General features: G+C 46.6%; 2 protein-coding genes across 4 annotated transcripts; both read left to right on the top strand.

The window, feature by feature from the left end:
* Positions 1–4,290: 4,290 nt before the first annotated feature.
* AURKC (aurora kinase C) lies at positions 4,291–7,726 on the top strand. Of its 2 annotated transcripts, XM_017645721.3 has the most exons (6): positions 4,291–4,767; positions 5,000–5,191; positions 5,505–5,643; positions 6,397–6,545; positions 7,070–7,244; positions 7,431–7,726. In XM_017645721.3, the coding sequence occupies exons 1-6, from the start codon at positions 4,574–4,576 to the stop codon at positions 7,599–7,601; spliced, it is 1,020 nt and encodes a 339-aa protein (XP_017501210.3). In that variant the 5' UTR covers positions 4,291–4,573; the 3' UTR covers positions 7,602–7,726. The 2 variants fall into 2 exon arrangements, with proteins under 2 accessions (XP_017501210.3, XP_073082882.1); XM_073226781.1 differs by lacking the exon at positions 5,000–5,191 and having other exon boundaries at positions 4,332–4,767.
* Positions 7,727–10,621: 2,895 nt separating this feature from the next.
* Positions 10,622–27,207, top strand: LOC108387459 (uncharacterized). 2 transcript variants are annotated; one of them, XM_037026033.2, is made up of 4 exons: positions 10,622–10,931; positions 12,265–12,391; positions 15,752–15,847; positions 21,530–27,207. In XM_037026033.2, the coding sequence occupies exons 1-4, from the start codon at positions 10,632–10,634 to the stop codon at positions 23,140–23,142; spliced, it is 2,136 nt and encodes a 711-aa protein (XP_036881928.2). In that variant the 5' UTR covers positions 10,622–10,631; the 3' UTR covers positions 23,143–27,207. The 2 variants fall into 2 exon arrangements, with proteins under 2 accessions (XP_036881928.2, XP_036881932.1); XM_037026037.2 differs by lacking the exon at positions 10,622–10,931 and having other exon boundaries at positions 12,266–12,354.

Raw genomic sequence — 27,207 nt, 5'->3', positions numbered from 1 at the left:
CCAGGGGTTTGCCCCCAGTGCAGTCAGGCGGGGACTCAGCATCGGGGTCACACACCTCAGCACAGATGTGTGACCAACGAGGAAGCTCACCCAAGCTTCAGTGTCCACATTTTTTTTTTTTACTGAGTCACGGAGAACCTATGTGACTGACCCCGGATACGACAGAGTGCGGCCCAGGGTCTCCGACACACACACATGAACGTTCACCAGAAGTCACACTGTTAGCATAAATTATCTGGTCAGAGTGGTACAGTGGGACCCAAGGCCTCAGGCATGAAAGGCACCCTCACAGGGAAGGCAGTCCGAGGACCCAGGGGTGGTCCTCCTGGAGGTGGGCGGGGGCCCACCTTCCTTTGGAGTGCGCGGTATTTGAGCAGCCGAAGCCTGGTCCGCTAACCCCTGCCTGCACAGCCCACCCTCCTGGCCCTGGGCCTAGGCTCTGTTCCAGCAAAACAGTCACATTTGCCTGAGCACCTACAGGAACGAAAGCATTTCTGTAACAGACACACCGTAGTACCATCGGGAATATGCCTAACATTTGGCGGAGGCTGCGTGGGGCATGGGTAGATCAAAGAAACCACCAATCCGTCCTGTGAAGCTGCTACATGCGTATCCGTGTTTTTGGATGAACTTGATCACTCGCTGTCCTCCTTGGTCAGCTGCTACCTGTACTTTGTGACCAACCACCTTCCCTGGCAGTACATTGCTTTAAGCCTTCACCCCCACCCCGCTGGAGAGCAGCCTACCAGATCCCTCCCTCCTCTCTTGTCCCTTCTGTGTCCTAACGTCCACACAGCATCCAGATTGATCCACTTAAAACACAAATCAGATCCATTACCATTCAGCTCAAAGCCCCACATGGCTGCCTCTGTCACAGTATACTAACTACATATTTTTTATCTTCTGTATCCTTGCTCTGGTATTTGGGGCCTCCCGCACACCACCCATCCCAGGGCCAGCCAGTTCTTAGAGATTGCAAGCAACTTGCCCAGAATCCTGCTTTTCACATGTAAACTAACCACCTCCTCTGGCTCTTCACACTCCAGAAGACAGCATACCTCTGTCCTAAAATACCAGGGCCAGATGCCAGCCGGCCAGTGACACTTCCTATGCCCCAAAGCCCTACAACATTATTCAGACCAGCCAATCCTAAACTGGCCTGCCTGGCCTCTCCTTTCCTGCAGAAAACACAACAAAGGTGCTGGGCTGGGCCTTCTCCTTCGCTGCTTCTCTTCCTGACCCACGCTGGTGCTTCCCCGCGTGGCCCTGTGTGGCATGTCCTGACACCTGTTTGCTAGGCATCTGTGAGCACAAACTTCTTCCTTCTTGACAGTCACTTCCAGGTCTGCATGTCTTACCACAGCCGATTAAACAAATCCCAGGTATATTGTAGAAGGCACAGGGGACACATTATGACCTCCTTACAATGGCCAACAAGGTTCTACACCACACAACTGATCCCCATTCGTCTCTAACTTACCTTGTGCCACTCTAACTCCTACAGATGCAGCGCCAGCTGCCGTAGACTTGCTTTTCCTCAAACGCCCCAAATTCTCACAACCCAGGAATGTTTCTCCAAGACTTAGGAGCCATCTCTTTGAAATGGGGACATCAAGGAAGACAGCATTCCTGTCTCCCAGTTTCCATGGAGAGTATGAGCCTGACTTCCCTGGACCCCTTGCTTCAAGTTGCAAAAGTATTGTGAAAGTTAATGGAGGAAAACCTCCTTTAAAAGGGCATCAGGAGGAGCTTGCATCGGACCCTGCAATGTCAATCACAGAACAGATTGTCGATGCCAGACCCCAGCAGGAGAGGTGTTTCCTGTCTTTTGCAGGATTTGCCTATGGTTTTGCCATAGCCTGCATGTCACACACCGCAATTCTCTGCTATTCCTGAATTAACCCATTTTTGCTAGTGAAATAACTTTTTTAAGGTTAACAGTAGCTTATGTCAGGAAGAAATGAGAAGTTGGTTTTCCTTCTTAAAAACCCAGTGTGAGAGTAGATAGTAATCCCAATTACCAGAGGAATTTAACATGAGTTATGTGTAACAAATGGTGCTGTCGCGTTTTCTTCCTTATGCGTTAATTATTATTTATCTTGAAAACATGTAATGGGCTGTATGTGATTGGCTACATGAAAAGGGTGAGATTTCTTTCCGCCTTTGCAGCCTCTTAGCTGTTGTATGTGAAGTGCATCACATTCTGGTGTAAGGCCTATTCAATAACAAACTTCTATTTTTCTACTATCTCTGTGAAGAGGTTAGCTGGGTTGGGAGATTTTTTTTCCTTTTAAGTTATATTTCCCCAAACAATTTATCTTGTTACCTGTCTAAAAGTATTCAGTAATTTTTCTAAACTTATGTATATGCCCAACAAATATATACGTGCATTGATTTTACTGTTTGAGGCCCAAACGACACACTGATTACTGGGTCTGTGAAAATTAATGAAGGGAAACCTCGCTAAAATGGGGTGGGGCGGTGAGAGGGCGGAGCTCTGACGGGAAGAACTGTCAATCACTCAACCTGAAAGAAGCCTCAACAGAGAACAGTCGTCAATCGCAGGCCCAAGCAGGAAGGTGCCCAGTGCGGGTCCAAGACATCACCACCCGGCAACCCAGCCAACGAGAGGCCCTCACCTCTCTGTCCTCTTGCTTTTTCTGCAGTGGACCTTTTTTCAGAACAATCCCTTCCATCTTCCTCCTCCTTTTCCGTAGAACAAACTTTCGCTCCTTTGTGTTAGGAAAGAGTATAAAACCTAAATGTGATTTATTCCCACTAGGATGTTTAAACATTTTAACAGTAAAGTATTATCAAAGGGCCAGGTGGTGGAAGCTGCTGGGGCTGAGAGTGGGGGTGGGGGAATTGATAAGGGCCTGGCGATACCTGTTTGAGTTTTTTAAACCTACCAATAAAATTAAGACAAATGTAAAGGAAAGATATAACTGACTTAGGCGACGGCCGGGGAAGAACGTGAACCCTGTAGTACGCAGCCAATGAGGAACCAGGGGAGGGACTCGCGCACTAGGAGGTAAATTCCTGGCGCCAAACTCCCCAGGTGTGCCTGCCCACCAGACACCCGATCTTGCAAGACCGTCATTAAAGCCCCGCCCCGCTGTTCTCTTTGTCTCCGTGTCCACTTACTGAATTTGGACCAGTGAGTGTGTTTCTCACATTTGTGGGACTTGCCTATGTTTGTTGTTCTGTCTTCTTTGCTCCAAATTGCAAGTCTCTGCTCTACTTGAATAAACCCATTTTGCTGGTAAAATACCTTATTTTTAAGGGCAACAGGTCCAACAAACACATAATACACAGAGCAAGCTGTGAATCTGTGCGTTGTGCCAGGCCATATGGGGTGGGCAGGCTCCCAGGGGTGTGCGGGGGGCCTGGGGGAGGACATGAGCAGTAGGACACGGGGACAGAAGCACCCACTGCAGAAAGTTTCCCCGCAGCGACCTTCATGTGTGTGTGATGGCAGAGGACCCTGGGGAATGGCCTGAATTGTGACAACCTTCAAGCTGGCTGTCTTGCCAGTGGGTTCAGCCCCAGGCAGGTTCGCTAGGGATTCAGTGTAACCAAAGAAATGACAGTAACATGTTCTTGGGATGACTTTATTCTCACGGTGGCAGGTCATTCACTAGAATCCCGTCCACTCAGAGCGAGTCTGCGTGCAGCAAGCCTGTCTCTGTCCCTGGGCCCCTCTGCCCCACAGCTGTCCCAGTCTCTGTCCTTGGCGCTGCCACCACTCCAGCCTCTGCTCTCCTGCAGCCTTGCAGTCATGCCACCGCGTCGTCCAGAGCACTGGGTGCGGTTCTTTAGAGTCAGTAACGATGCATTGCCCACACGTGTGTAGTGAGCTAGCCGAGCAGGGCCAGGCGAGAATCCTGGCCACAGGAACCTTCACTTTATCCACAGGGGGTCAGCTGGGAGCGCGTGTGGTTTTGGGGTTTTCCAACTTCACAAGGATAACCCAGCAGCTCCCTTCGGTTGATTTATATTCATTAATACGTGCGTCACGTCACTTTGCTCAGGGATGCACCCACTCACTCGTTGACCTATTCACCTCTTTATGGCCATTTACAGCGCAGGCTCTCTGCAGCCGTCCAGGGGCCCTTCGCTCCCCTCCCGGGCCCCCACCGGCCGCGTCCACCGAGGCCCAGCATCCCGCCTTCTTCCTTTCGCGCCCTGCCGTCTCATTGGCTAAGCGGCGGCGGTTCTCCCATTTCTGTCTCTTGTATTGGGCCCGCTGCCTACGGCCAGCAGTGTCACCCAATAGGAGTCGGTCGGGAACTACCAGCTCAGCCAATGGGGCCAGGGCGCGGTGTATAAAGGCCAGCCCCAGCGGCCAGAGCCCCAGCTGCTGCGGTGGGTTCCCCGACCCTGTCTCTACGGAGGCACCCTTTGGGTGCCGATCGCCGCCCGAGGCCGCGGGGGCCGGCAGGACGTCGGCCCGAGTGCTCCCCGCCCCCACCCCTGTCCAGGCTCGCCCGCAGCTGGGCGCCCGGTCAAAGAAGCGCTCGGGAAAGCGTTCTCTCCACCGTCCGTTCTGCTCCCGAGGCCCCCACAGGCTGTGATGAAGCCGGGCGCCGTTCAGCCGGCAGGTCGCGGGGATGAGAACCAGCCCCAGAGAGGCCGGATTGAGAAGGACGCACCGGTGCCAGCTGGCGGGGGGGGCGCTGCAGCGAAGGCAGCGTTGGCCCCCCTCGCCTCCGTCTCCCCTTTTCCAGAAGCTGCGGCAGGTCAGACGCAGCCCAGCATTCCAACCGCGTGAGTCTTCGGCTTCGCGGCCGGCCGGGACGGGACGTGGGACCGGGGGGCGAAGCGGCTGCGCCTGTGGGCCGTTGGCTCGCGGGACCCAGAGCTTGACCGACACGTGGCGGGGTCGTTGGAGAGGGAAAGGGGCAAGGCGGGGGCTCCGTAAGGACGGAGGTGAGCATTCCGAGGCCCTGGCTCTCCCTCCACCCGCCCTCCCAAAACGAGGTGCTTCCTCCCCTCCCAGGAGGCGTCTCACCATTGATGACTTCGAAATCGGGCGCCCTCTGGGCAAGGGGAAGTTTGGGAATGTGTACCTGGCTCGGCTCAAGGAAAGCCGTTTCCTTGTGGCCCTGAAAGTCCTCTTCAAGTCCCAGATAGGGAAGGAAGGACTGGAGCACCAGCTGCGCAGGGAGATTGAAATCCAGTCCCACCTGCAGTAAGGACCGGCCCCGGCCCCTCCCTCCTGCCCTGTGCCCTCTAACACCCCTGACCTCTGGACCCAGGCCCGAACCCCCTGCTAGTCCCAAATAGGCCCTTGGCTTCCGCCTTAAAGTTTCTCTGCAATCCACCCCAGTTGCATATGTAAAGCTCCCTTCTGGCGTCCCTCCCTCCTGAATCCTGATGTCTGTTCGCCCCTCGCACACTTCCGGATGGGCTGTCGTTATTCTGGTCCCAGCACGATATGCCCTTGCTGTGGCCATTCCCTTGTAATAAATAGCCTTAGGAGTCTGACCCTCCATTACCTCCAGGCATCCCAATATCCTCTGCCTGTACAACTACTTCCATGACGCACGCCGGGTGTACCTCATTCTGGAATATGCTCCAAGGGGCGAGCTCTACAAGGAGCTGCAAAAGAGCCACACGTTAGATGAGCAGCGAGCAGCCACGGTGAGGTGGGAGGCCTTGAGGGCCCTGGGGCCCGTGAGTTCACTGTGGCCTGGTGGGGGTTCCTGCCTGCGGCTGTCATTAGTGTCCGGCCTATTGTTTTCTAAAGCTGATTTCGGAATTCTTTGAATTTTATATAATGACACCCATACATCCGAACAGATTCACACTTGGATACCTAATTGCCCCAGCATATTAATAAACTGTGATCCATTTGGATTCTTTGCAAGCATCAGAACCTAACCCAACTACCTTATGCAAAGAAACATTGAAAGGCTGTGAGGGAATTTAATGAATAAATGAGTGGAACTGGCTTAAAAATAGGAAACGAGGTTTTTGGAGGGCCCTGAATGGGGAACCGGGGTGATGGGTAGCCCAGCAGCAATGGTTGGCCCAGTCTGCTCTCTGAAGGACCCACCTGCCAATTTTTCTGTTTTCTACCATTTCCTCAAGCCTGAAGTCCTGTGGGAGATACCTGATTAGCTCAACTCAGCATAGGTCCTGTGTTGGCTACTTGCTATGCCAGGGCAAGAGGAAAGGTCTGTCCGTGTTACCATCCATTCTATGAGACCCGTAAAACAGGGAGAGGAAATCCTTCCCCACCAACAACTGGTGCTGTTAGGAGGTCATGGAGGTAGATAACTGGGAAAAGAAGATTGCACTCCGACTGTAAACTGCATGGTGAGCATTTTACCTAACAAGGAAATTGCAGAAGGCTTAATTTTCCAGGTTGCTTTTTTTTCCCCCCTTACACAGATAATGGAGGAGTTGGCAGATGCGCTGACCTACTGCCACAAGAAGAGGGTGATTCACAGGGATATTAAGCCGGAGAACCTGCTGCTGGGGTTCAGGGGTGAGGTGAAGATTGCAGACTTTGGCTGGTCTGTGCACACCCCTTCTCTGAGGTAGGTCAGGTGGTGGGCCCTGGGGACCAGTTAGGAATGATCCAATTTAACTCATTCCCTATGTAAGACCAGATACAATCCTGGGTTTATATGGGTTTTCTAATGCATGTATTTAGTACATATTTGTAGATTGAAAGAATGTGGTTCACCGAATCTTTTATTTTTTTGATCTGTTAACATGCAACTTTATCAGAAAATTTCTGTGTAAATAAAGAACCATTGTTCCATAATTGTAGGAATTTTACTATATGAATAAATAATGAATTTACTTGGCCCCTCTTGCATCATCAGTTCCAAGTCTTTATTGAAGACTAGAATATTCTTGTGAAAACATCCTGGATCCTGAGCTAAATAACTATGAATAATTCCAAAATACAGATTTGATGAGGCGTTGTACTTGTCTTTGAACCATGATCCTCATTAAAACTTGGTGTTGCCAACTTCCTGTGCTTGGGAGGAGACTGCTCAGGACTTCTGCTCTCTGTTCTGGGCCTCTGCATGGTGCCCCCTTCTCTGCCCTCCAGGAGAAAGACAATGTGTGGGACTCTGGACTACTTGCCCCCAGAAATGATTGAAGGGAGAACATACAATGAGAACGTGGATCTCTGGTGCATTGGGGTGCTCTGCTATGAGCTGCTGGTGGGAAATCCACCCTTTGAGAGCAGCTCCCACAGTGAGACCTACAGACGGATCCTCAAGGTGGGCTGACCACACTGGGCATTCCTGGGGAGTCAGTCAGTCAGTGGTGGCTGGTGGGCTTGTGGAGCCTGAGGCACACAGAGGTCTGCCTACCAAGATCCAGAACAACGTCTTCAAGGGACTCATGAAACAGAACGTAGACCTAAGAAATTAACCATACTGCTCTTTATTCTTTGGCCTCACCAGGTAGACGTAAGGTTTCCCCCCTCAATACCTTCGGGAGCCCAGGACTTGATCTCCAGGCTTCTCAGATACCAGCCTTCCGAGCGGCTGCCGTTAGCCCAGATCCTGGACCACCCCTGGGTCCAGGCCCACTCTCGGAGGGTGCTGCCTCCATCTGCTCAGATGGCCTCCTGAGCTGTCCGTCCTGTTCCTCGGTGTTTGGTCAGGGACCTCTCTTTGCTGTGCTCTTCTATTTCGGTTTTTTTCTTTTTAGATGTGAGATGCTAATTAATAAAAGTGGAATCTTTTTGTACCAGGTCTTTATAGTTGAGTGAGTTGGTGTGTGATTGGGATAGAATTTCTACACCTCTCTTTCCCATGAAAGCCCAGTATGATGCCCCTCATGGCCCCCAGGAATGGTGACTCTCCTTGGAAACTAGTGAAATAATTTCTACAGATAACCAGTGGGGTTTAACCTACCACCTATCACAGTGGTTCCTAGACTCAGTTTACTGTTCCCCATGTTTTCAGGAGTCTGCCGTTTGTAAAACAGGACTCTGATCCACCCAGAGGTCCACTCCTTTTATACTAACATCCAACACGCTGCCGTCTTTGAGAGAAAAGGTTTCACTGCACATCAATGCCCCCCAATTCTCAAACCATTAGCACCTCCACGGTGTGCCATACTCTGCCTGTATCAGAAGAAATTATCCCTAATAGAACATTGCCTCTTATGAAATAACACCCTCTGCCTGCAGCAATTTAGAGCATGCTCTTCTACCCTCTATCCTGTGGCAGGTTCGTGTGGCAGCTGCTCCCTTCACCCAGAAGCTGAGTGCATTAGAGGGAACACCTGGACTTCTTAGCTGGGCACTCAAACAGTTTCTGTGCATTGCAGGCATCGTTTTCACTATGTCTTCTGACTAAAGCTTCATTTGGACTTTGCCTTGCTAATGTTACTCCCAGGACCATAGTCTCCACATTCTCCTCAGATGTCCAGCAGATGTAGGGCCACATCCCTGTAATGACTGGAAGGACCTACTCATTAAACAAGAAATTCAACCACCCTGCTCAGATGAACGGCCCGGTTTTGCAGATATTAATTTAAATGCTCCAAGACCCTGGCTCATGGCACCTCACCTGCACCTCCAGTGCTCACATCTCTCTAGTTTCGTTCTTCTAATTTTTTAAAAGTTCAATTAAACATCTGGAAGTTCCTAGGAAGTTAATTATTTCATTCTTAAATCAAGTTACATGAAAAGTCAGTATGAACCCTTACAATGTCATTTATGGTGCTGGATAGACTCAGCACTGGGCACATTTTAGGCAGGGAGATAAGGATACAAAAGGCCTGAACGTTGGTAACCAGATGATATGTATTTAAGTAATGAAAAGTCTGATATGCTTCACAGTTTCTCCAATAGCGATGGAGCTTTCCCCACTTGCCCTGATTCCAGACATTCTGCTTCCCATGACACAGAATATAAAAATCTTTAATATGTTTTACCTAACCCCAAACCACTTAATGTTTTATCTTAACCCAAAACCATTTAATTTAATCAAGAGTCAATCACATGTGAAAAGGATAATTGTGGCTCTTAATACGGGCTAATTTTTATTGCCAACGATGGATGACATTGTTCTTGTGTACTGAGCCACATTTCTCCACCTTTTGTGAGTAGCATGTTCTAGAAAATTAACTCCACCTTAATCCTTGACTCCATTAACATGTCACTATGCTTTTCTCTACCTTTAAATTGTTTGAGGCCATTTTCTGCACGTCGTGTTTCCAGTTTTGTAACTATGTATTCTCAGCTCATCAGACGCTGGGTTTTATTCTCTCACCTTCATAGTCATGAAAGAAAAGAAGTCACTATTGGTGACTTCTAAGACTGAAAGGGCAAGCTCCCAGATTCTATTTCAGCCAATTGGGACCCGGATCCTACCTCTGCCAATCGGGACCTGGATCCTATTTCACCCAATCGGAGCTTGGTCTCTCTTCTCTCCAGTCAGCAAAGAGCTCATCCACCACCCTTAGACCCTGCCAATTGACCAGAGCCACGACCTGTCACCCCACCAACTACGCCTAGATCCAGCCAATCAGCCAGAGCCACGACCACCCGACCAACTGCCCTAGAACCCCATAAAACCTTTGTGGTATTCAACCTTGCTCTCGTTCTCTGGCATCTTGCCACTGCGTTGGTGTCGATGAGATTGAGCTCGAGCTAGCTCGAATAAAGGCTCTTTGCTTTTTCATCGGTGTTGGCTCCTTGGTGGTCTTCTGGGATTTGCAATTTGGGCACAACAGACTGCACAATACTAATCTGGTAGGAATGTTAGCATTCTAAGCACTAGTTTGTTGGTTTCCTGTATGCAACTAATATTGGGTTGGTTCAGAGTTCACCCCTGTCCATTCCTTTTTCCAATTACACTCATTGTCTTGATGGTCTCACCCAGTAGCAGGACTGGAAATAACAAGAGGACGCTAACAACTCCCGAATTTATGTATCCAGGCATGACCCCTCTCCCACTGTTCAGACATAGGTTGAAGTGTATGTGATACACTTTGCGGTCTTACGTATGTTTCAAGCTGGTGACGCCAAAACTGGAGTCCTGAGCTTCCCTCCAAGCCACTCTTACTTGCACCCCCAGAGAAGCAAACGCACTCTTGGGGCCCAACTCCTTCACTCCACGGCTGTTGCACCACGTGGAAGCGGCGCTGCGCCAAAGGCGTCCCGGGAGTCCGGTCTGAGCGTGCGCACGGGCTGGAGGTAGACTTCCCGAGTCCTCCCTTCCGTGGTTACCTAACTGCTCATCTATCCGAATCCCCTCTGAGATGATCCAGAAAGGAGGTAAGGTGCACGGGGAGGTCATGACCCCAGCCGAGGGCCTGCATTTGCCCTGACGCCGGGGGAATGCCCGCAACCCCTGCGCCCCAATTTCCCGGGCGTAGAAAGGACAGTCTTGCTCCTTCGTCGTTCCCCCGGGTTGTGCCCACTGTGAAGAGCGGGCCAGACGCGGGGACCAGGGCCTGGAACTCTTACACCGGGTTAGACCAACTTGGGAATGCGCTGCTTTTGCTGGTGGGCTGTAGAGGAAAACTACATTACCCAGAAGGCTGTGCCCAGGCCTCGGCGCTGGGCTAGTGAAAGTCCAGAACAGGGGCGTTTCCCGCGGCTGGCGTGTGGGGGCGGGACTTCCGGGCTCCGGCGGCGTACGTCACTCATGTGCGCCGGTTCCGTCCACGCCAGCTGTGCGAATCGGGTCGGTGCGCTGTGGCCGTTTCCAGTGAGGCTCTTGAAAAACGAGCACAAGCGGGTCCGCGCCTTCGAACGAGTCGTGAGCCTGCCCGCGACCGGGGAGGTCGAAAGGCACCCGTGGTCACCCCGCCCAGGACAGCGAAGGGGTGGCGGGCGGACGAGCCCTCGGGACCCGCTTCTGTTGCCCGAGGTCAGGGCCGCTCGCTCCGCGCCGCTCGCCCCGCAGGGTCCCGTGATGGCGGCGGCGTGGATGGACCCGGCGCAGGTGAGTGGACGATGTTTCGGGCATTGCTGCTGCGCTGCTGGTGGGGAGAGGGCGCCCGGGCGTGCTGGAGGGCAGCAAAGGCACGGGGTTGCCCTTTGCAGTTGCGTTTTGTCTTCGACAAGTGCAGCTGGCTTGGCACTTTATCGTGTAGGCAGACCATATAAGAGGATGGAGCCCTGACCCACAGCCTGCGCAGGAGACCAACCCCTTACCCACCATAAACAACAACCCCGGAGGCCTGCTCGCTTGCCGGAAGCCAGATTACTCCATCTAGTGACAGCCCAGGAAACAAAACAATGATATTTTTCTAACAGTTGGCGGTAAACGTCCAAGACTTGATTAATTAATTCATTGACTCTTTCCGTCATTTTTCTCCTACCTCTAACGTAAGACCAACCAGTGTCAGCTGTACGTGCACCCCTGACTGCCCCTTTCGGATGCCATGTGATTGCATGTCGGAGAGTTTTCATTGTTTAAATATATGACCTCTAGTAGTCAGTATTGAGGTCCTCCTAGTTGAATTTCTATCCTCTCTCTGCCCAAAATGTGCCAGTATTGTGAGTCTATCCAGCAACAGAAATGAGTAATATCACAGAGTTCTTATTTATGAATCAGTTGCCAAGTGTTTAATTGAAACATTGACCCAAGAAAACTGATAAGGCGAAACCAGAGAGCGCAGAGATGTGAGTAGTGAAGGTGCAGGTGAGGTGCCGTGAGCCAGTGTCTTGGAGCATTTAAATCACAGAACACAGGCTGTTCCTCTGAGTGTGGGGTGGCTGAGTTTCTTGTGTTTAGTGGGTCCAGTTATTATGGGCATGTGGTCTTACATCTGCTGGAGATCTGATTATTGAGGTGAAGGTAAACTATAGTAGTGAGAGTAACATTAGCAAGGCAAAGTCCAAATGAAGTTTTTTTAGCCAGGAGAACAATGGTGAAAACGATGACTTAAGCTGGGGCCTTTAGTGGCTTTAACCAGGATGTGGAGCCCTCAGCACGGGGCGGGCGGCTAGCAGAGTGATGAGGCTCAGGTGCTGTGTTGTTACCATTACTGATACAGTCACACCATTATTTACTTATTCCTTGGGCATCCTAGAGCCCTCACTGCACCTCACACTGCACGTCATTTCCACTGTCTTGTGTGTGACTCTCTACCTTTGCGTTTTGCCCAGAGCATCATCCATCTCCCCCGAGAGCCCAGCACGGAGCTCAGCCCTGGGAGGCGCTTGGTGATTCGGCCCTTGATCACGCTGTACCTTCACCAGCAATGCAGTCAGGTGCTGATCCCACCCAGCAGCCCCAAGGCCAACGCTGCTACCTCTGTTTGACTTTCCAGGTGTCCGTGACCTTCGATGATGTGGCCGTGACCTTTACCCGGGAGGAGTGGGGGCAGCTGGACCCAGCCCAGAGGACCCTCTACCAGGAGGTGATGCTGGAAAACTGTGGGCTCCTGGTGTCCCTGGGTAAGGCCTCCCCACCCAGCGCTTCCTTGCCTGCAACCTGTGGCTCCATCCGGCTGCGCAGGGAGCCTCAGCGCCAGCCCTCCCTCCCTCCCTCCCTCCCGCCCACGCGTCAGCCACTCTGCAGACCCACCTCCTGCTGCCCTGTCTTTTTGGGCAACACACATGGTCCCCCTTCGGCTCCTGGAAAGTGGCGGGGAAACGGGCCGCCCTGCAGAATCCAAGGGCAGATTTCCGGTCCCCCTGGGAGGGGCTGGGAGGGGCCCCGGGCCCACCAGGACTCTGCGCTGGCTTGTGGGCCTCTGTCCCGTGCTGGGTGCTGGCTGGCTTAGGTCGTGTCACTCTTCAGAAGGGCAGGTTTGTGACAGGACTGGCCGCCCCGTCCTTGCTCCGTGTGTCCCCAGATTGCTTGTCTGCGCTTGGTTCTTCTTACGCTGCTGCTGGGCTCTGTGGGGCATTTTTGAGGCCCCCGTGGCCCATTCCTGCCTGGACCTCACCCCACTGTCCAGCACAGACTGGCCTCTGTCTGAGGTTCTCCCCTCGTGTCCTGGGAAGATAGCTGACTGAGCGGGCCTGTGGGCTCAGTGTCCCCACAGCCCAGGTGGCAGAGCCGCGCTTGGGGACGGGGTCCAGGAAGGGGTTGAGTCAGGCCCCCGGGAGGCCTTTGCCCCCACTGCCAGCGGGTATTGTTCTGCACCATCTCGGCTCTGGGCCTTGGTGGTCGCCACTTGTTTCTGGGGCCGAGATCCTCTGCCAGGACGGGAGAGGGAACTTAGAGTAGGGCCCCTCCACAGCTGTGCCCGAGGAGACACTTGGCAGTGTGTGTAGCCGCTTCGGTTGTCGCACGTGGGCGTGGGTGGCACTGGCATCTAGGTTAGAGCCCAGAGATGGTGCCAAGCACCCTGGCTGGACAGGATGGCCCCTCGACAAAGAACTCATCCAGCCCACCATGCTAGGAGTGCCCAGGCTGAGAAGCAGCCGCTGCCCCGTTTCTCCGCTTGAGGGTGGTCGCGACAGACCACTGAGCCTGAGGGAGAGCAGGGCTGGGGGTCTGGGGCTCAGGGCGAGACGTGCCTGTCCCTGGAGACCTGCAGCCATGTTCTCTGGCAACGAGAGGAGATGGCACAGAGCTGGGAAAGGTCAGGTACACTTGGGGGTTTCATGACAAACTGTCTGCAGGTCCGCCGTCTGGCCGTGCCGCCCTCAGCGCTCACCGTCACCTCTGTCCCCAGCTCCCCATTCCCTTGCCAGCCTGGGCCTTGGGCTCTTTCCCCTGCTGTGCCCTCCCCCTGGTGAGGCCAGGAGCTTGATCACTCAGCCCCTCCCGTGGCCGCCCCTCCCACACAGTTCCCGCGTCCTCGCCCACCGTGGACTCGGCCGCCTCCCCTGGGAGGTCTCCTTATACCTGCTTCCTCCCATCACCTTATTTTTATCCTTCAAGCCAGTGTTTGTCATTTAAGGATGATGTTACCTCCCAGGGCACACTTGGCAGTGTCTGAACACACTTTTTGTTGTCACACCTGGGCTGGAGGTTGCTGCAGACATTTATCACACAGAAACACACACACTTCCTGCTTCTCCCATCAAAGTATTTGCTGGACGTTCTTGCCAGTCACGCAGCAGCTGAGTGACCCAGTCAGAGCGTGCGTGGGCGCTTCGGCAGGGGTGCCGGGAGACACCCTGGGCCGTGCATTCCTCTCTCCCTTTCCTGCCTCCTGATGGTTGTTGAGGGGCGACCCAGGCTCAGTGCTGCATCTTCACACCACGCCCCCCAACTTGCCAATTTCCCCCTTCTCACTAGAGGGAGCGCAGTGTGAGCTCGCTGGGACAAAACGTGTGTTTTGGTTTCATTGCTGCGTTTTCAGGTTGACCTGCCCGCAAGGAAAGTGACTGTGGGCTCCCCACTCACCGAAGCAGTAAGATTTAGCTTTTGAAGGAATCTTAAGAAAAATTAAAAAGTGGGTCACTTTTACAAAACGTGGTTAATGCAGTCACAGCTCACTTAGGCCCGTGGCGCACTGGCCAGGTGTCCAGCCTGCCCCAGGCCCTGCTCCTGCTCCGCCCGTTTCCTTCTCGTGCTGTCGCGGTCCTCCCCGGAGGCAGGAGCACTCGGCCGGTGCGGCGAGTCCCTCACACAGCTTCACTCAGTGTAGAGCACATGGGTTCATTTGATGAAGCTCTCCTCTGTATTGTTTTTTGTAGTAAAAAAACGTCTTTTGTTGAAATGATGACAGTAGGCCACATTCGATGTTTCTGTCAGTGTCCGTCTGTGGCCATCCCACTGTGTAGCATTCTCAGTTGGATTGTTTCCTAGTAGTTTGTGAACTGCTGACATCCGGAGCCGATGAGGGTGCCCCACTCCCAGCCCCCGTGCCCTGAGGATGGATCTCCGCGCGCACACCCTGCCTCTCCACCACCCTCCCCGCGGTCTCAGGCTGCTGGCCACACGTGAGGGTGCTCCCCGTGTCCTCCATAGTGTAGTGTTTGGAAGCCCAGGGTCTGAAGCCAGACCCCTGGTGTTCAGTCCTCACTCTGTCCCTTAAAAACTGCTTGGCCCCAGGCAAGACACTGCACCTGCTTGTGTCCCGGCGTGCTCGCTGCTCAACCGGGCAGTGCCATGTCCACCCCGCAGGGCTGCAGCAGGGGTGGAGGGGGCTCCCAGAGTGGGCTCAGGAGAGCGCTTGGGCACGTGGGCTGCGCGCCTTAGCAGCTCAGAACCCCCGCACCCCTGCTGCCGTCTCTCCTCGGGGCGCACCGCACCCTCAGGCCTGGTCGCAGTGCCTTCCGGAGCAGCGATGCGTAGCTCTGAGGAAGACCGCACACGAGCACAGTCGGCTAGAGCCCAGGGTCTGTGCTGCTCGGCCGGTCACAGCACTACCTGGGCCCTCGTGTCCCCGTCTGTGAGATGGCGTTGATCACAGTATGTGCCAGGAACATAGTGGGGAATCCGGGGGCGGAAGCCTGATCTTATCTATGGTCTGTAGGAAGAGCAATATAAAAATTTGCTTAGGATCTAAAAATAGGGCCTAGCTCAATGAAGACACGTACTTTGTTTTGAATGAAAAGAGTCAGTATCTTAAATATGTCAGTTGTTTAACTTCATAAATTTATTTCAATTTTGAAATAGCATGATGCATTTAAATTGTACATATACTCCTTTGAATATGATAATCCTCCGTATAGTTAGTTTTTGACGTGATATTAGAAATTGAACCTCCACTCGGTATGGGATGCCTTCTGTTTCTAGGTCTGCATGTCACCATTTTGTGCGGATGGGAGCCAGCAGTCCCAGAATAGATTGAGAGATTTTGTTTCTTTTCACAAAAATACTTATGTCTTCTTTCTTTCTTTCTCCATGAGTAGGCTGTCCTGTTCCCGGACCTGAGCTGATGTACCAGCTGGAGCACGGGCAGCAGCTGTGGCCAGTGACGAAAGGCCTCCCGCAGAGCGCCTGTGCAGGTAGGAGCCTAGAGGCGGGCGGGAGGAGGGCCTGCAGGCCTGAGGCCGGGAGACCGCTGCTCCTGGTTCCCTCGGGAGCTGCTTGTTCTGGCCTCTAGTGGTTTCAAGCCACACAGCCCTTTGACCCAGAGGCAGCAGTGCCTGGCAAGGAACCCTTCCCACCTCCCAAGTTCCAGCCAGTCGTCCTGCCATCTGGGCAGTTGAGAGCCTGGGTACAGCGTCAGAGAACCCCCCCACCTCCACCTGCGTCCACCCCTCCCAGCACGTAGCAGCTCCCCGGCCCTGGGTGTCAGCACGTGGCCACTGATGTGTCCGCTCGGGGGTGGCAAGCCCGCCCCCCCATTGCCCGCTCCCCACCCGTCTGCACTCCTGAGACACGTCTGCAGCCGCTCCTTTTCCCTTGTGGCAAAGGTCTTCCACTGGCCTTGGCCAGTTCCTGACCCGGAGTCTAGGTCACACCTTCTCAGGGAAAGGTTTCCTTCACTTACGTTCTTCTTGTTTCTCTACTCAACATAAAAATAGGCTCGTGTTCCTCACAGTTGAAGAAGAGCCATAAAAAACACTCTGTGTCACGCTGTATTCGTCCACTCCCTGCGACATTTAATTGTCCACATCTTGTCACTCTCACAAGCAGTGCTGCCAAGAGCCCTTACATACTGGTCGTCTTGCACGGAATTGCGGGCGTGTTTTGATGTTTCTCAGGAGTGAAATTGTTGAATTAGAGGCTTTGGAAAGTTTTAAGTCTTACAAGACTATTCGCATTGTGCTCTGAAGGGGCCCTACAGGGGCCCTACAGGCTGACACCCCCACCAGGAGAGAACGGAGGCGCCTCCTGCCTGCGCCTCGCCCGGTGCTCGTTCTGTAGGGCTCCTCAGTTTTTGACGATCAAAGGAACATGAGGTCCTACCTTCTATGGTCTTGATTTGTTTTTCCTTCATTGCTAAGGAGCTTTAGCACCTTATGATGTGGGCCAATCTGTATTTTAAGTGTGCTTTCATGATAAATGCCTATTTTGTGCTTATCGGCCATTCTTTTTGGTTTATAGGAATTCTTTGTACATTCCTCATGTTATCTTTTGTGCATGTGTGTGTGGTAAAAGTGCATAGCATAAAATATCATCTTACCCACTTTTAAATGTTTAGCTAAGTGATATTAATACATTGATGATGTCCTGTAACCATCACCAACATCCATCTCTGTGACTCTTCATCACGTAAACCTGAAACTCTGTGCCCGTTATACCATAATTCCCCTATTTCCCTGCCTCTCTTGGCCCCCCCCCGCCCCCGCCGGCAGCCAGTTCTACTGGCTGTATCTGATGTGGGCGTTCTAAGTATGTCCTGTAGTGAATCACAAAGTTCTTGGGCTTTTTGTTGTTTTATTGGCAATTGGCTCATTTCACTGAGCACACTGTACTTGGGGTTTGTCCATGTCATAGCATGTGTCAAAATTTCCTTCCTTTTTAAAGCTCAGTGGTACTCCTTTGTGTATGTGTGTATGTGTAGGCCACATTTTGCTTATCCATTCATCCTCAGCGGATATTTAGGTTGCTTCCTTGTTTTAGTGATTGTGAATAATGCTGTTGTGAACATGGATGTACAGATATCTATCCCTGAGACCCTAGTTTCAATTCTCGTGAATACATAACAAGAAATGGCATTGCTGGAACATATAGTAATTCCGTTTTTAATTTTTTGATGAACTGCCATATGGTTTTATACAGATACTATACTATTTTACATTCCTGACAATAGTACACAAGAGTTCTGATTTCTCCACATCCTCACCAATATTTGTTACTTTGTAGTTTTGATAGCAGCGATCCTGATAGGTATGATATAGTGTCTCATAGTTTTGATTTGCATTTTCCTAATGATTAATGATTTTGAACATCTTTTTTGTGCTTATCAGCCATTTGTATTATCTTCCTTGTAGAAAAGTCTATTCATGTACTTTGTCTGTTTTTTAATTGGTTTGCTTTTTTTGTTGTTTTAGTCCTCTATCTATTCTGGATATTAATCCCATATCAGAGATAATTTGCAACTATTTTCCCCTATTCTTTGGATTAACTTTTTGCTCTATTGATGCAGTCTTGATGCACAAAGATTTTTAATTTTTGTGAACTCTAATTTGTTAATTTTTTTCTTTTGTTGACTGTGCCTTTGGTACATACCCAAGAAATTATTAAAACCAAAATCATACAAGTTTTTTTTTGTTTTTTTGAGAGGGCATATCTCATATTTATTGATCAAATGGTTGTTAACAACAATAAAATTCTGTATAGGGGAGTCAGTGCTCAATGCACAATCATTAGTCCACCCCAAGCCTAATTCTCGTCAGTCTCCCATCTTCTGAAGCATAACGAACCAGTTCTTACATGGTGAACAAATTCTTACATAGTGAATAAGTTCTTACATGGTGAACAGTACAAGGGCAGTCATCACAGAAACTTTCGGTTTTGATCACTCATTATGAACTATAAACAATCAGGTCAAATATGAATATTCGTTTGATTTTTATACTTGATTTATACGTGAATCCCACATTTCTCCCTTTATTATTATTATTATTTTTTTAATAAAATGCTGAAGTGGTAGGTAGATGCAAGATAAAGGTAGAAAACATAGCTTAGTGTTTTAAGAGAGCAAATGTAGATGATCAGGTGTGTGCCTGTAGACTATGTGTTAATCCAAGCTAGACAAGGGCAATAAAACATCCACGGATACAGATTTCTCTCAAAATGGGGGGTGAGGTTCTAAACCTCACCTCTGTTGATCCCCAATTTCTCACCTGATGGCCCCCCTGCGACTGTGCCTGTCTTAGGTTGTTCCTCCCTTGAGGAATCTTACCCGTCTCTGGCTAACCAGTCATCTTCCGGGGCCATACAGGGAAATGTAAAGTTGGTAAGTGAGAGAGAAGCCATATTGTTTGAAAAGGTTAGCTTTTTACTTCTTTGCAGATTTAAAATCATACAAGTTTTGCCCTATGTTTTCTTCTAATCCACATATGAAAAGCCCATGGAAAACTTCTTACTCAATGGGGAAATACTGAAAACTTTTCCTCTAAGATCAGAAACAAGGCAAGGATATACATTTTCATCACTTATTCAACATAATGCTGGAAGTTCTAGACAGAGAAATTAGGCAAGAAAGAAAAGTAGAAGTGTCTAAATTTAAAAGGAAGAAGTAAAATTACCTTTGCAGATGATGTGATCTTATATGTAGAACACCCTAAAGATGCCACAAAATAATTGTTACAACTAATAAATGAGTTCAGCAAAGTAGCAGGATACAAAGTCAACACAAAATCAGTTTTATTTAGACACTGATAATGAACCATCTGAAAATGAAATTTAAAAAACATGACTTTTTCCTTTCTGTTAATTTGGTGTATTACACTGATCATTTTTCGTGTTAAACCATCCTTGTGTTACAGGATAAACCCAGGTGGTCATGGTGTGAGCTCCGTTTAGAGTGCTGCCAACTGGTTTGTTAATATCTTGCTGAGGGCTATTGCAGTGGTGTTCATAGGGATGTTGCTCTGTGGTCGTCTTTGGCTTTGGTGTCAGGGTGGTCCTGGGTGTTACAGTAATACAGGGTAATGCTTAGAATGAGTTGAGGTATTTCCCCCTCTTTAGTTTTTTGGAAGAATTTGAGAAAGACTGGTATTCATTCTTTAAAAATGTTTGATACAGTATTCAATCTGTAAATAAAAACTTGGATCAGCAATAGTTTAAAAAAATGTTTGATACAGTTCACGTGTGTAGCCTCAGTGAAGCTTCAGGTCTAGATTTTTCTTAGTTGGGAGATTTTTGATTACTAACTAAAGCTCCTTACTAGTTACGTGTCTGTTCAGGCTTTCTGTTTCTTTGTGATTTAGTCTTGGTAGGTTTTGTGTTTTGAGAAATTTGTTCATCTCGTGGGGATTACATTTAATGTCTTAAAATCATAATACGAATTTAATTTTATACTGGCTTAATTTCACTGACAAAAAATATTCCTTTACAGCTCTGTTCTCACCCTTTTCAGTTCATTTTTATATATCATATACCCTAAAGCTTAACTAATAACTCTTACAAATGCTTTAGTTTCTTAAATTATGTAAGAAGTTACCTGTGGAGTTATCAACTAAAGTTATAATACTAGCTTTTAGACAATTGTGAAAAATTAATTCTTAAATAATATATAAAACAAAAGTGAACTTAAACCATTGTTTCAGTACTAGCTTTTATTATTGCCCATGTATTTACCTTTATTGAAATTTTTATTTCTTTAAATGGTTTTGAGTTAACTGTCAAGTGTCATTGCATTTCACCTTACAGGACTCCTTTGAGAATTTCTTGCAGAGCAGGTCTAGTGGTAACAAATTGCCTCAACTTTTATATATGGGAATGTCTTAATTTCTCCTTCACTCCTGAAGGACAGTTTTGCCAGGTATAAGATTCTTAGTTGATAGGTTTTTGGGTTTTTTTCTACTTAAATATATTGACCCACTGCCTTCTGCCCTTTCAAGTTTCTGATAAGAATCATTTTAATTTTATTAAGGACTTCTTGTATGTGATAAGTTGCTTCACACTTGGTATTAAGATACTCAGTTTTTGACTTTGAAAAGTTTGGTGATTATTTTTTTCTCAGTGTGAGTCTGAGTTCATTTTTCTTAAGAGTTCATTGAGCATCTTGGATGTTTATATTGCTGTTTTTCATTAAACTTGGGAAGTTTTCATTCATTTCTTCAAATATTTTCCCTGACCTTTTCTATCTCCTTCTGGGAATCTCACTTGCTTGATGATGTATCACATGTCCCTTAGGCCCTGTTTGGTTTTCTTCGGTAATTTTTTTTTTCATGTTCCTTAGACTCAATCATTTCTGTTGTCTAATTAATATTCAACTTTGCTGATCCTTCTTCCTGCTCAAATTTTCCTTGAAATCCTCTAGGGAATATTTTACCTCAGTTATTGAACATTTTTCTGCTCCAGAATTTCTTTATGGCTTCTTTTTAGGTTTTTTGGCTCTTTGTTGGTATTTCCACTTTGCTTATGCATGTTTTCATGACTTTATATCGTTCTTTAGCTCTTTGAGCTTAAGATGGTTTTTGTAGTCTTTGTCCAGTAAGTCTGCATTAGGTGTCTTTCAGGAACGGTTTTTGGACAAATACCTAATGTGAGCTATCATGTTCTCAGAGACTCATTACTCTCCTGGCATTGCCAGTGGGGGGGTGTCAGCTGGCTTCAGAGTCTAAAGTTTTATTGAGCCTCATTGAATCATTGCCTACATGACTCAGTTTTCTGCCCTCTCTCCTTCTCTTTCCTGAAGCCCAGTTGTTATGGTTCAAAGCCCCAACTTTCTAATCACATCATTGATCTTTCTACTGCAGCCAGGCATTGCCCTGAGTTATCTCTTCAACATAAACTATCTAGAGGTCCAAATGAGTCACCTATTTGCATAAATATCCAGTCTGGAATTGACTGTCTCCTCTCCAGCTCTGTCTTCTAATTCAGCCACTCCCCTGAGCCTCCCTTTCAAGTCCAAGGACCAGGAAAGAAATTGTTATCCTTGGATTCAAAGGTAGCAGACATCAGACACAGAGGCACTGTTTACATTTTCATTTTTTTCACTGCATTTCACTGGTTTTTCTTCTGTGTTGGCATTATTAACAGGCCCTTGTGTATTGGATTTCTTCCAGGTGACAAAGAAAAACCTAAGACTGCAGAAACTACCACTTGTAAGCCAGCCCTGTCTGAGGGAACCTCACGCCAGGAACAACTATCACAAGAAGCTCCAGGGGACTCCCAGGTGGACCAAACCAAGGATCAGAATGGGCCATTGGAAATGCAAGAAAGACACTTGGAACCAGAAATAGACCCCCAGAAGGAGAAGCTCCCTGGGAAGGCGAGCTCTGAACATGGTGGCTTAGAGACAACAGATGGTGTGTGTTCAGTGGTTGTCCCAGAGCCAGTCCCCCCAGGACATGCTGTTGGTGACCATGACTCATGTGGATCAGGTAAAGATCCCGTGATGCAGGAAGAGGAAAATACCTTTAAATGCAATGAATGTGGGAAGTTTTTTAACAAGAAACGCCTCCTTGCTCGACATGAGAGGATTCACTCTGGAGTTAAGCCCTATGAATGCACAGAGTGTGGGAAAACATTTAGTAAGAGCACTTACCTTCTTCAGCACCACATGGTCCACACGGGGGAGAAGCCCTATAAGTGCATGGAGTGTGGGAAGGCCTTCAACCGCAAGTCACACCTTACACAACACCAACGGATTCACAGTGGCGAGAAGCCTTACAAGTGCAATGAATGTGGAAAGGCCTTCACCCACCGCTCCACTTTTGTCTTGCATAATAGGAGCCACACTGGAGAAAAACCCTTTGTGTGCAAAGAATGTGGAAAAGCCTTCCGAGATAGACCAGGTTTCATTCGACACTACATCATCCACAGTGGCGAGAATCCCTATGAATGCTTTGAGTGTGGCAAGGTCTTCAAACACAGGTCATACCTCATGTGGCACCAGCAGAGTCACACTGGGGAGAAGCCCTATGAGTGCAGTGAGTGTGGGAAAGCTTTCTGTGAGAGTGCAGCCCTCATTCACCACTATGTCATTCACACTGGGGAGAAGCCCTTTGAGTGCCTCGAGTGTGGGAAGGCCTTTAACCACAGGTCATACCTCAAGAGGCACCAGCGCATTCACACTGGGGAGAAGCCTTATGTGTGCACTGAATGTGGAAAGGCCTTCACCCACTGCTCAACTTTTATCTTGCACAAAAGGGCCCACACTGGAGAAAAACCTTTTGAGTGCAAAGAATGTGGGAAAGCCTTTAGTAACCGGGCAGACCTCATTCGACACTTCAGTATTCACACTGGAGAGAAGCCCTATGAATGCATGGAATGTGGGAAGGCTTTCAACCGTAGGTCAGGCCTCACAAGACACCAGCGGATTCACAGTGGAGAGAAGCCCTATGAATGCCTTGAGTGTGGGAAATCCTTCTGCTGGAGCACAAATCTCATTCGACACTCCATCATACACACTGGAGAGAAGCCCTATGAGTGCAGTGAGTGTGGAAAGGCCTTCAGTCGCAGCTCATCCCTCACTCAGCATCAAAGGGTTCATACTGGGAGAAACCCTGTCAGTGTAACAGATGTGGGGAGACCCTTCACAAATGGGCAGTCCTCAGTCGACCTCCAAGAGCTTCTACTGGGGAAGGACTTTTTGAATGTCACCACAGAAGAAACATCTTACTCAGAATCTGATCATTCATACCAAAGAGGAACCCCACAGTTCTCTTCCCTATGAGAAAACTTTATGTTGTAGGATACCAACTGTCATCTAAAGAATCATATTCAAAATTGATCCAGCTAGAACCTTATTCTACATCCAAGAATTCATCCACTAGAGAGACCAGTGGTTATTATGCCCTTAGGAAAATCTTGAGCTACACCTTTCTCCTTAGTTTACACTGCAGTGTTATCTCAGGAAATTTTTTTTTTAAAGGATAAACTTAGAAAATGAACAACAAACAGTTTATTACAGACTTCTTTGTCAAGACTATGGCACTTCATCTGTGGTCATGGATTCCTTAGTTTACTTGGAGAAGAAGAGTTTTCTTTCAGAGGCAAAGGACCTAGATTCTTTATGTGTCATGTATATACATTCACTCCTGTCCGATGTCAGGAGAATTAGACAGTTGAGGGCAGGTTTGGAAACTTTCATTGAACAGCTTTGTTCTAAAACATTTTCTCTACTCTTAAGGAACTTAATTTTTGCCGGAAACATTAAAGCTTGAGCCATCAAATACATTTATTTTTGAGGAGATAAGAATACACATATGAGTGGGCACATTTTATTTGCACCAGTTAAGACTACTTAAGGCTTTGGTATTTAAAAAACTAACCTTTTCTTCATGTGTTTTAAATAACTAATATTCAGACTTTTTCTTGTCCTGTGCTGTCGGTTTACTTGATTGCTATAGTTACATGTAAATATTTTAATTGGGTAGTTATTCCTCTCTATTCTTTTTAAAAACCTATTAAGTGCCCCTTATTACTTTGAATTTCCACATAAACTTTTGGATAAGCTTGTCTAGTTTTACAAAAAATATATATATATTGAATTTTGATAGAAACTGAGTTAAATTGGCTAATCGGTTTGTTAAGAATTAGGATCTTTACTGTGTTGAGTCTTCCAGTTCATGAATGTAATATGTCTCTACATTTAAGTATTTCTTGATTTGTTTTATTACTGTTTTACAAATTTCAATAATAGGTCCTATACAATTTTTTATAAGATTTGTATGTACAGTTTTTTTTAAGTGATTATACAGTATTGTTTTTCAACTTCCAGTTTCCACACAATCTTTGCTAGTATACAGAAATATAATTATTTTGGGTGTTATTTTAGTATCAACCTTGCTGAATTGTAGCCATTTCTTTTGATAATGGGATTTTTCCACATAGAAATATTACCTGCAAATAGAGACCATTTTATTTCTTTTTTCCCACCTGTGTAAATATTATTTCCTTTTCTTGTCCTACTGCAATAGCTAGGATTTCCAATATGTTGAATAGTTGTAGTAAAAAAGGATATCATTGCCTGGCTTCTGATATTAAGGGAAAAATAATCAGTTTTTCATTATTAATTATGATGTAAAGTTTTCTTCATAGAGTTTTCTTACCAATTTTAGAAAGTTTCCCTTATTTCTAATTTGGTGAGGTATTTTAGTTACTGTGCATGGGTGCTGAATTTTGTCAAATACTTTCTCTGTATATCAATTGTTATAATCATTTTTTCCTCTTCTGTAGCCTATTGATAATGATGTATTACATTTGAGTTTTGAATATTGAAACAGCCTTGTATCCTTGGAATAAGCCCCAGTTGGTCATGGGGTATAATTATTTTTATATATTACAGTATTCAATATGCTAGTGTTTTGTTGAAGAGATTTTCCTTCATGAGTAATAATGATATGTAACTAGCTTCCTTTTTTTTTTTGGTAGTGTATCTGAACTTAGTGTTTAGGTGATACTGGCCTCCCAACATGGGTTGGGAAATGTTCCTTCTATTATTTTGAAGATAGTGTGTAGAATTGGTTTTATTTGTTATTTTAATATTTGTTAGCAATTCTCCAGTGAACCATTTAGGCCTGGAGAGTTTTCTTTGGATGCTTTTTAATTATGTATTTATTTTATTTAATGTGTATAGAATTATTCAGAGTATTTCATATTGGATGAATTTTCAATGTATCTTTTTCTAGGAATTAATCCATTTCATCTAAATTTTCTTTTTTGTTTCAAGTATTCTTTTATTATCTTTTTGATGGCAGCCAAATGTGTACTTAACTGTTTTATTCCTGATACTGGAAAGGTGTCAACTCTCTTTTTATCTTTGCCAGTGTTTGTAGAGATTTATCTATCTTTTTGATCATTTCAAAGAACCAGCACTTTATAGCATTGTTTTTTCTCTCTTTGTTCCTAATTTCACTGATTTCTGTTCTGATCTTTATTATATCCTTTCTCCTACTTGCGTCAGTGGTGTTTTTCTCTGCAGTTTCTGGAGGTAGGTGCTTAGGTTATTGATTTGAGATCTTTTATTCTAATGTGAGCATTAAATTCTGTACATTTCCCTCAGCACTGTCTTAGCTTTACCTCAAATTTTAATGTTTTAATTACATTTCATTCAGTTCTAAATATTTATTCAAATCTTCCTCTCTAACCCAAGGGTTATTTATAAGTATTTTGCTCAATTTCCTAGTGTCTGGAGTATTTTGTGTTCTCTTTTTCTTATTGATTTGTTTTTTGTTTGACTTGGCTGTTTACATTTGTTTAGGTTTGTTTTATGACCCAGGATAAGGTCTGTCTTGATGAATGTTCTGTAACCCTGCTTGAGAAGAATGTGTATTCTACTGTTGGGTGGAGTTTGTATAAATATCGACATCATCCTGTTGGTTGATAATGTTATTCAGATTTTCAGTCTCCTTGCTGATTTTCTGTCTAGTATTTCTATCAGTAGCTGAGAGGGGTTGTTGAAGTACTTCAATATAATTCCCAGAATTGTTTATTCCTCCTTTTAAGTTGTATCAGATTTTACTTCATGTATTTCAAAGCTCTGTTGTTTGGTGCATACCCATTAGCACTGCTATGTCATCTTGGTGTATTGACCCTTTTATCATTATGTAATGTCCCTTTTTGTCCCTGTAAATTTTCTTTGAAGTATACTCTCCCTGATATTAATATAGTCACTATTGTGTTTTTTGGTTAGTGTTTGCATGGCTTATATTTCTCAATAATTTTATTTTCAACCTTACCTGTAGTGTTATATTTGAGTAGGTTTCTGTGAATAGCATGTGCTGCAGTCATGCTTTCTTTTTATCCATTACTATTTCTGTTGTTAATTGGTATATTTAGACCATTTAAATTTAAAAGAATTATTGATATGTTAGGGCTTACAGATGCCACTGTATGATTTGTTTTTTCTTGTTCCCTTTTTACCTGGGTTTTTGTTTGTTTGTTTGTTTTTTGTTTTTTGCCTTCCTGTGGCTACTCTAATTTTTAGGATTCCATTTGATGTATTTATGATGTTTTTGAGTATAATTCTTTGTATCCCAATTGTATTGTATGTATATAAGTTATCACAGTTTATGGTATCAACATTTTAGCACTTTGGTATGTAGAAACCTTACCTCCATTCAGTCCCTTTACATTTACATTCCCCATTCTTTACTATAATTGTCTTAAGTATTTCCTTTTCATACACCAAAGCACCATATTGGATGATGGTCTTTTTTGCTTCAACTGTCAAGCAATTTTTACAAAACTCATGAGAAGTATAGTCTGTTTACTTCTATTTTAACCCATTGTTCTTTTTTACTTCTTGAAATTACAAGATTTCTTCTTTTAACATTTCCTTTTTCTTTTTTTCCTGATTTATGATTGGGTTACATCCCAATAAGCCCATATAAAGTTGAAAATATCAAATAAGCCACAAATGCATTTAATACACCTAACGTACTGAACATAATAGCTTAGTCTAGCCAGCCTTATATGTTCTCAGAACACATTAGCCTAAAGTTGGGCAACATCATCTATTTTATAATAACATGTTGAATATCTCGTGTAATTTATTGACTGCTGTACCAAAAGTAAAAAAGAATGGTGGTATAGATACTCAACATACACAGTTGATAGCTCACTGGGCCTGAAGAATGTTTGAAGCATTGAACTAAAATTAATTGCTAGATGATAGGGATGCTACGATGATGGGGTCATCAATTTCCCTATTGATGACCCAGGAATAACTGATAGAAGGCACTGGGGCATCAGAACTTGTGTTCTTTAAGAAAACAATAAAGTCTTGAGTGAATAA

The sequence above is a fragment of the Manis javanica genome, chromosome 17, assembly GCF_040802235.1.
Source record: "Manis javanica isolate MJ-LG chromosome 17, MJ_LKY, whole genome shotgun sequence".
NCBI classification, from domain to species: domain Eukaryota; kingdom Metazoa; phylum Chordata; class Mammalia; order Pholidota; family Manidae; genus Manis; species Manis javanica.
Note: the sequence above shows the minus strand (reverse complement) of the source record. Positions and strands in the feature narration are given on the sequence as shown.

Coding starts and splice junctions, on each gene's coding strand:
- LOC108387459 (XM_037026033.2), top strand. CDS start 10,632: ATGTGCGCCGGTTCCGTCCACGCCAGCTGTGCGAATCGGGTCGGTGCG. Junction 12,392..15,751: donor TGGGCTCCTGGTGTCCCTGG/GTAAGGCCTCCC, acceptor CTCCATGAGTAG/GCTGTCCTGTTCCCGGACCT. Junction 15,848..21,529: donor CCCGCAGAGCGCCTGTGCAG/GTAGGAGCCTAG, acceptor GATTTCTTCCAG/GTGACAAAGAAAAACCTAAG.
- AURKC (XM_017645721.3), top strand. CDS start 4,574: ATGAAGCCGGGCGCCGTTCAGCCGGCAGGTCGCGGGGATGAGAACCAG. Junction 4,768..4,999: donor CAGCCCAGCATTCCAACCGC/GTGAGTCTTCGG, acceptor CTCCCCTCCCAG/GAGGCGTCTCACCATTGATG. Junction 6,546..7,069: donor GTGCACACCCCTTCTCTGAG/GTAGGTCAGGTG, acceptor TCTGCCCTCCAG/GAGAAAGACAATGTGTGGGA.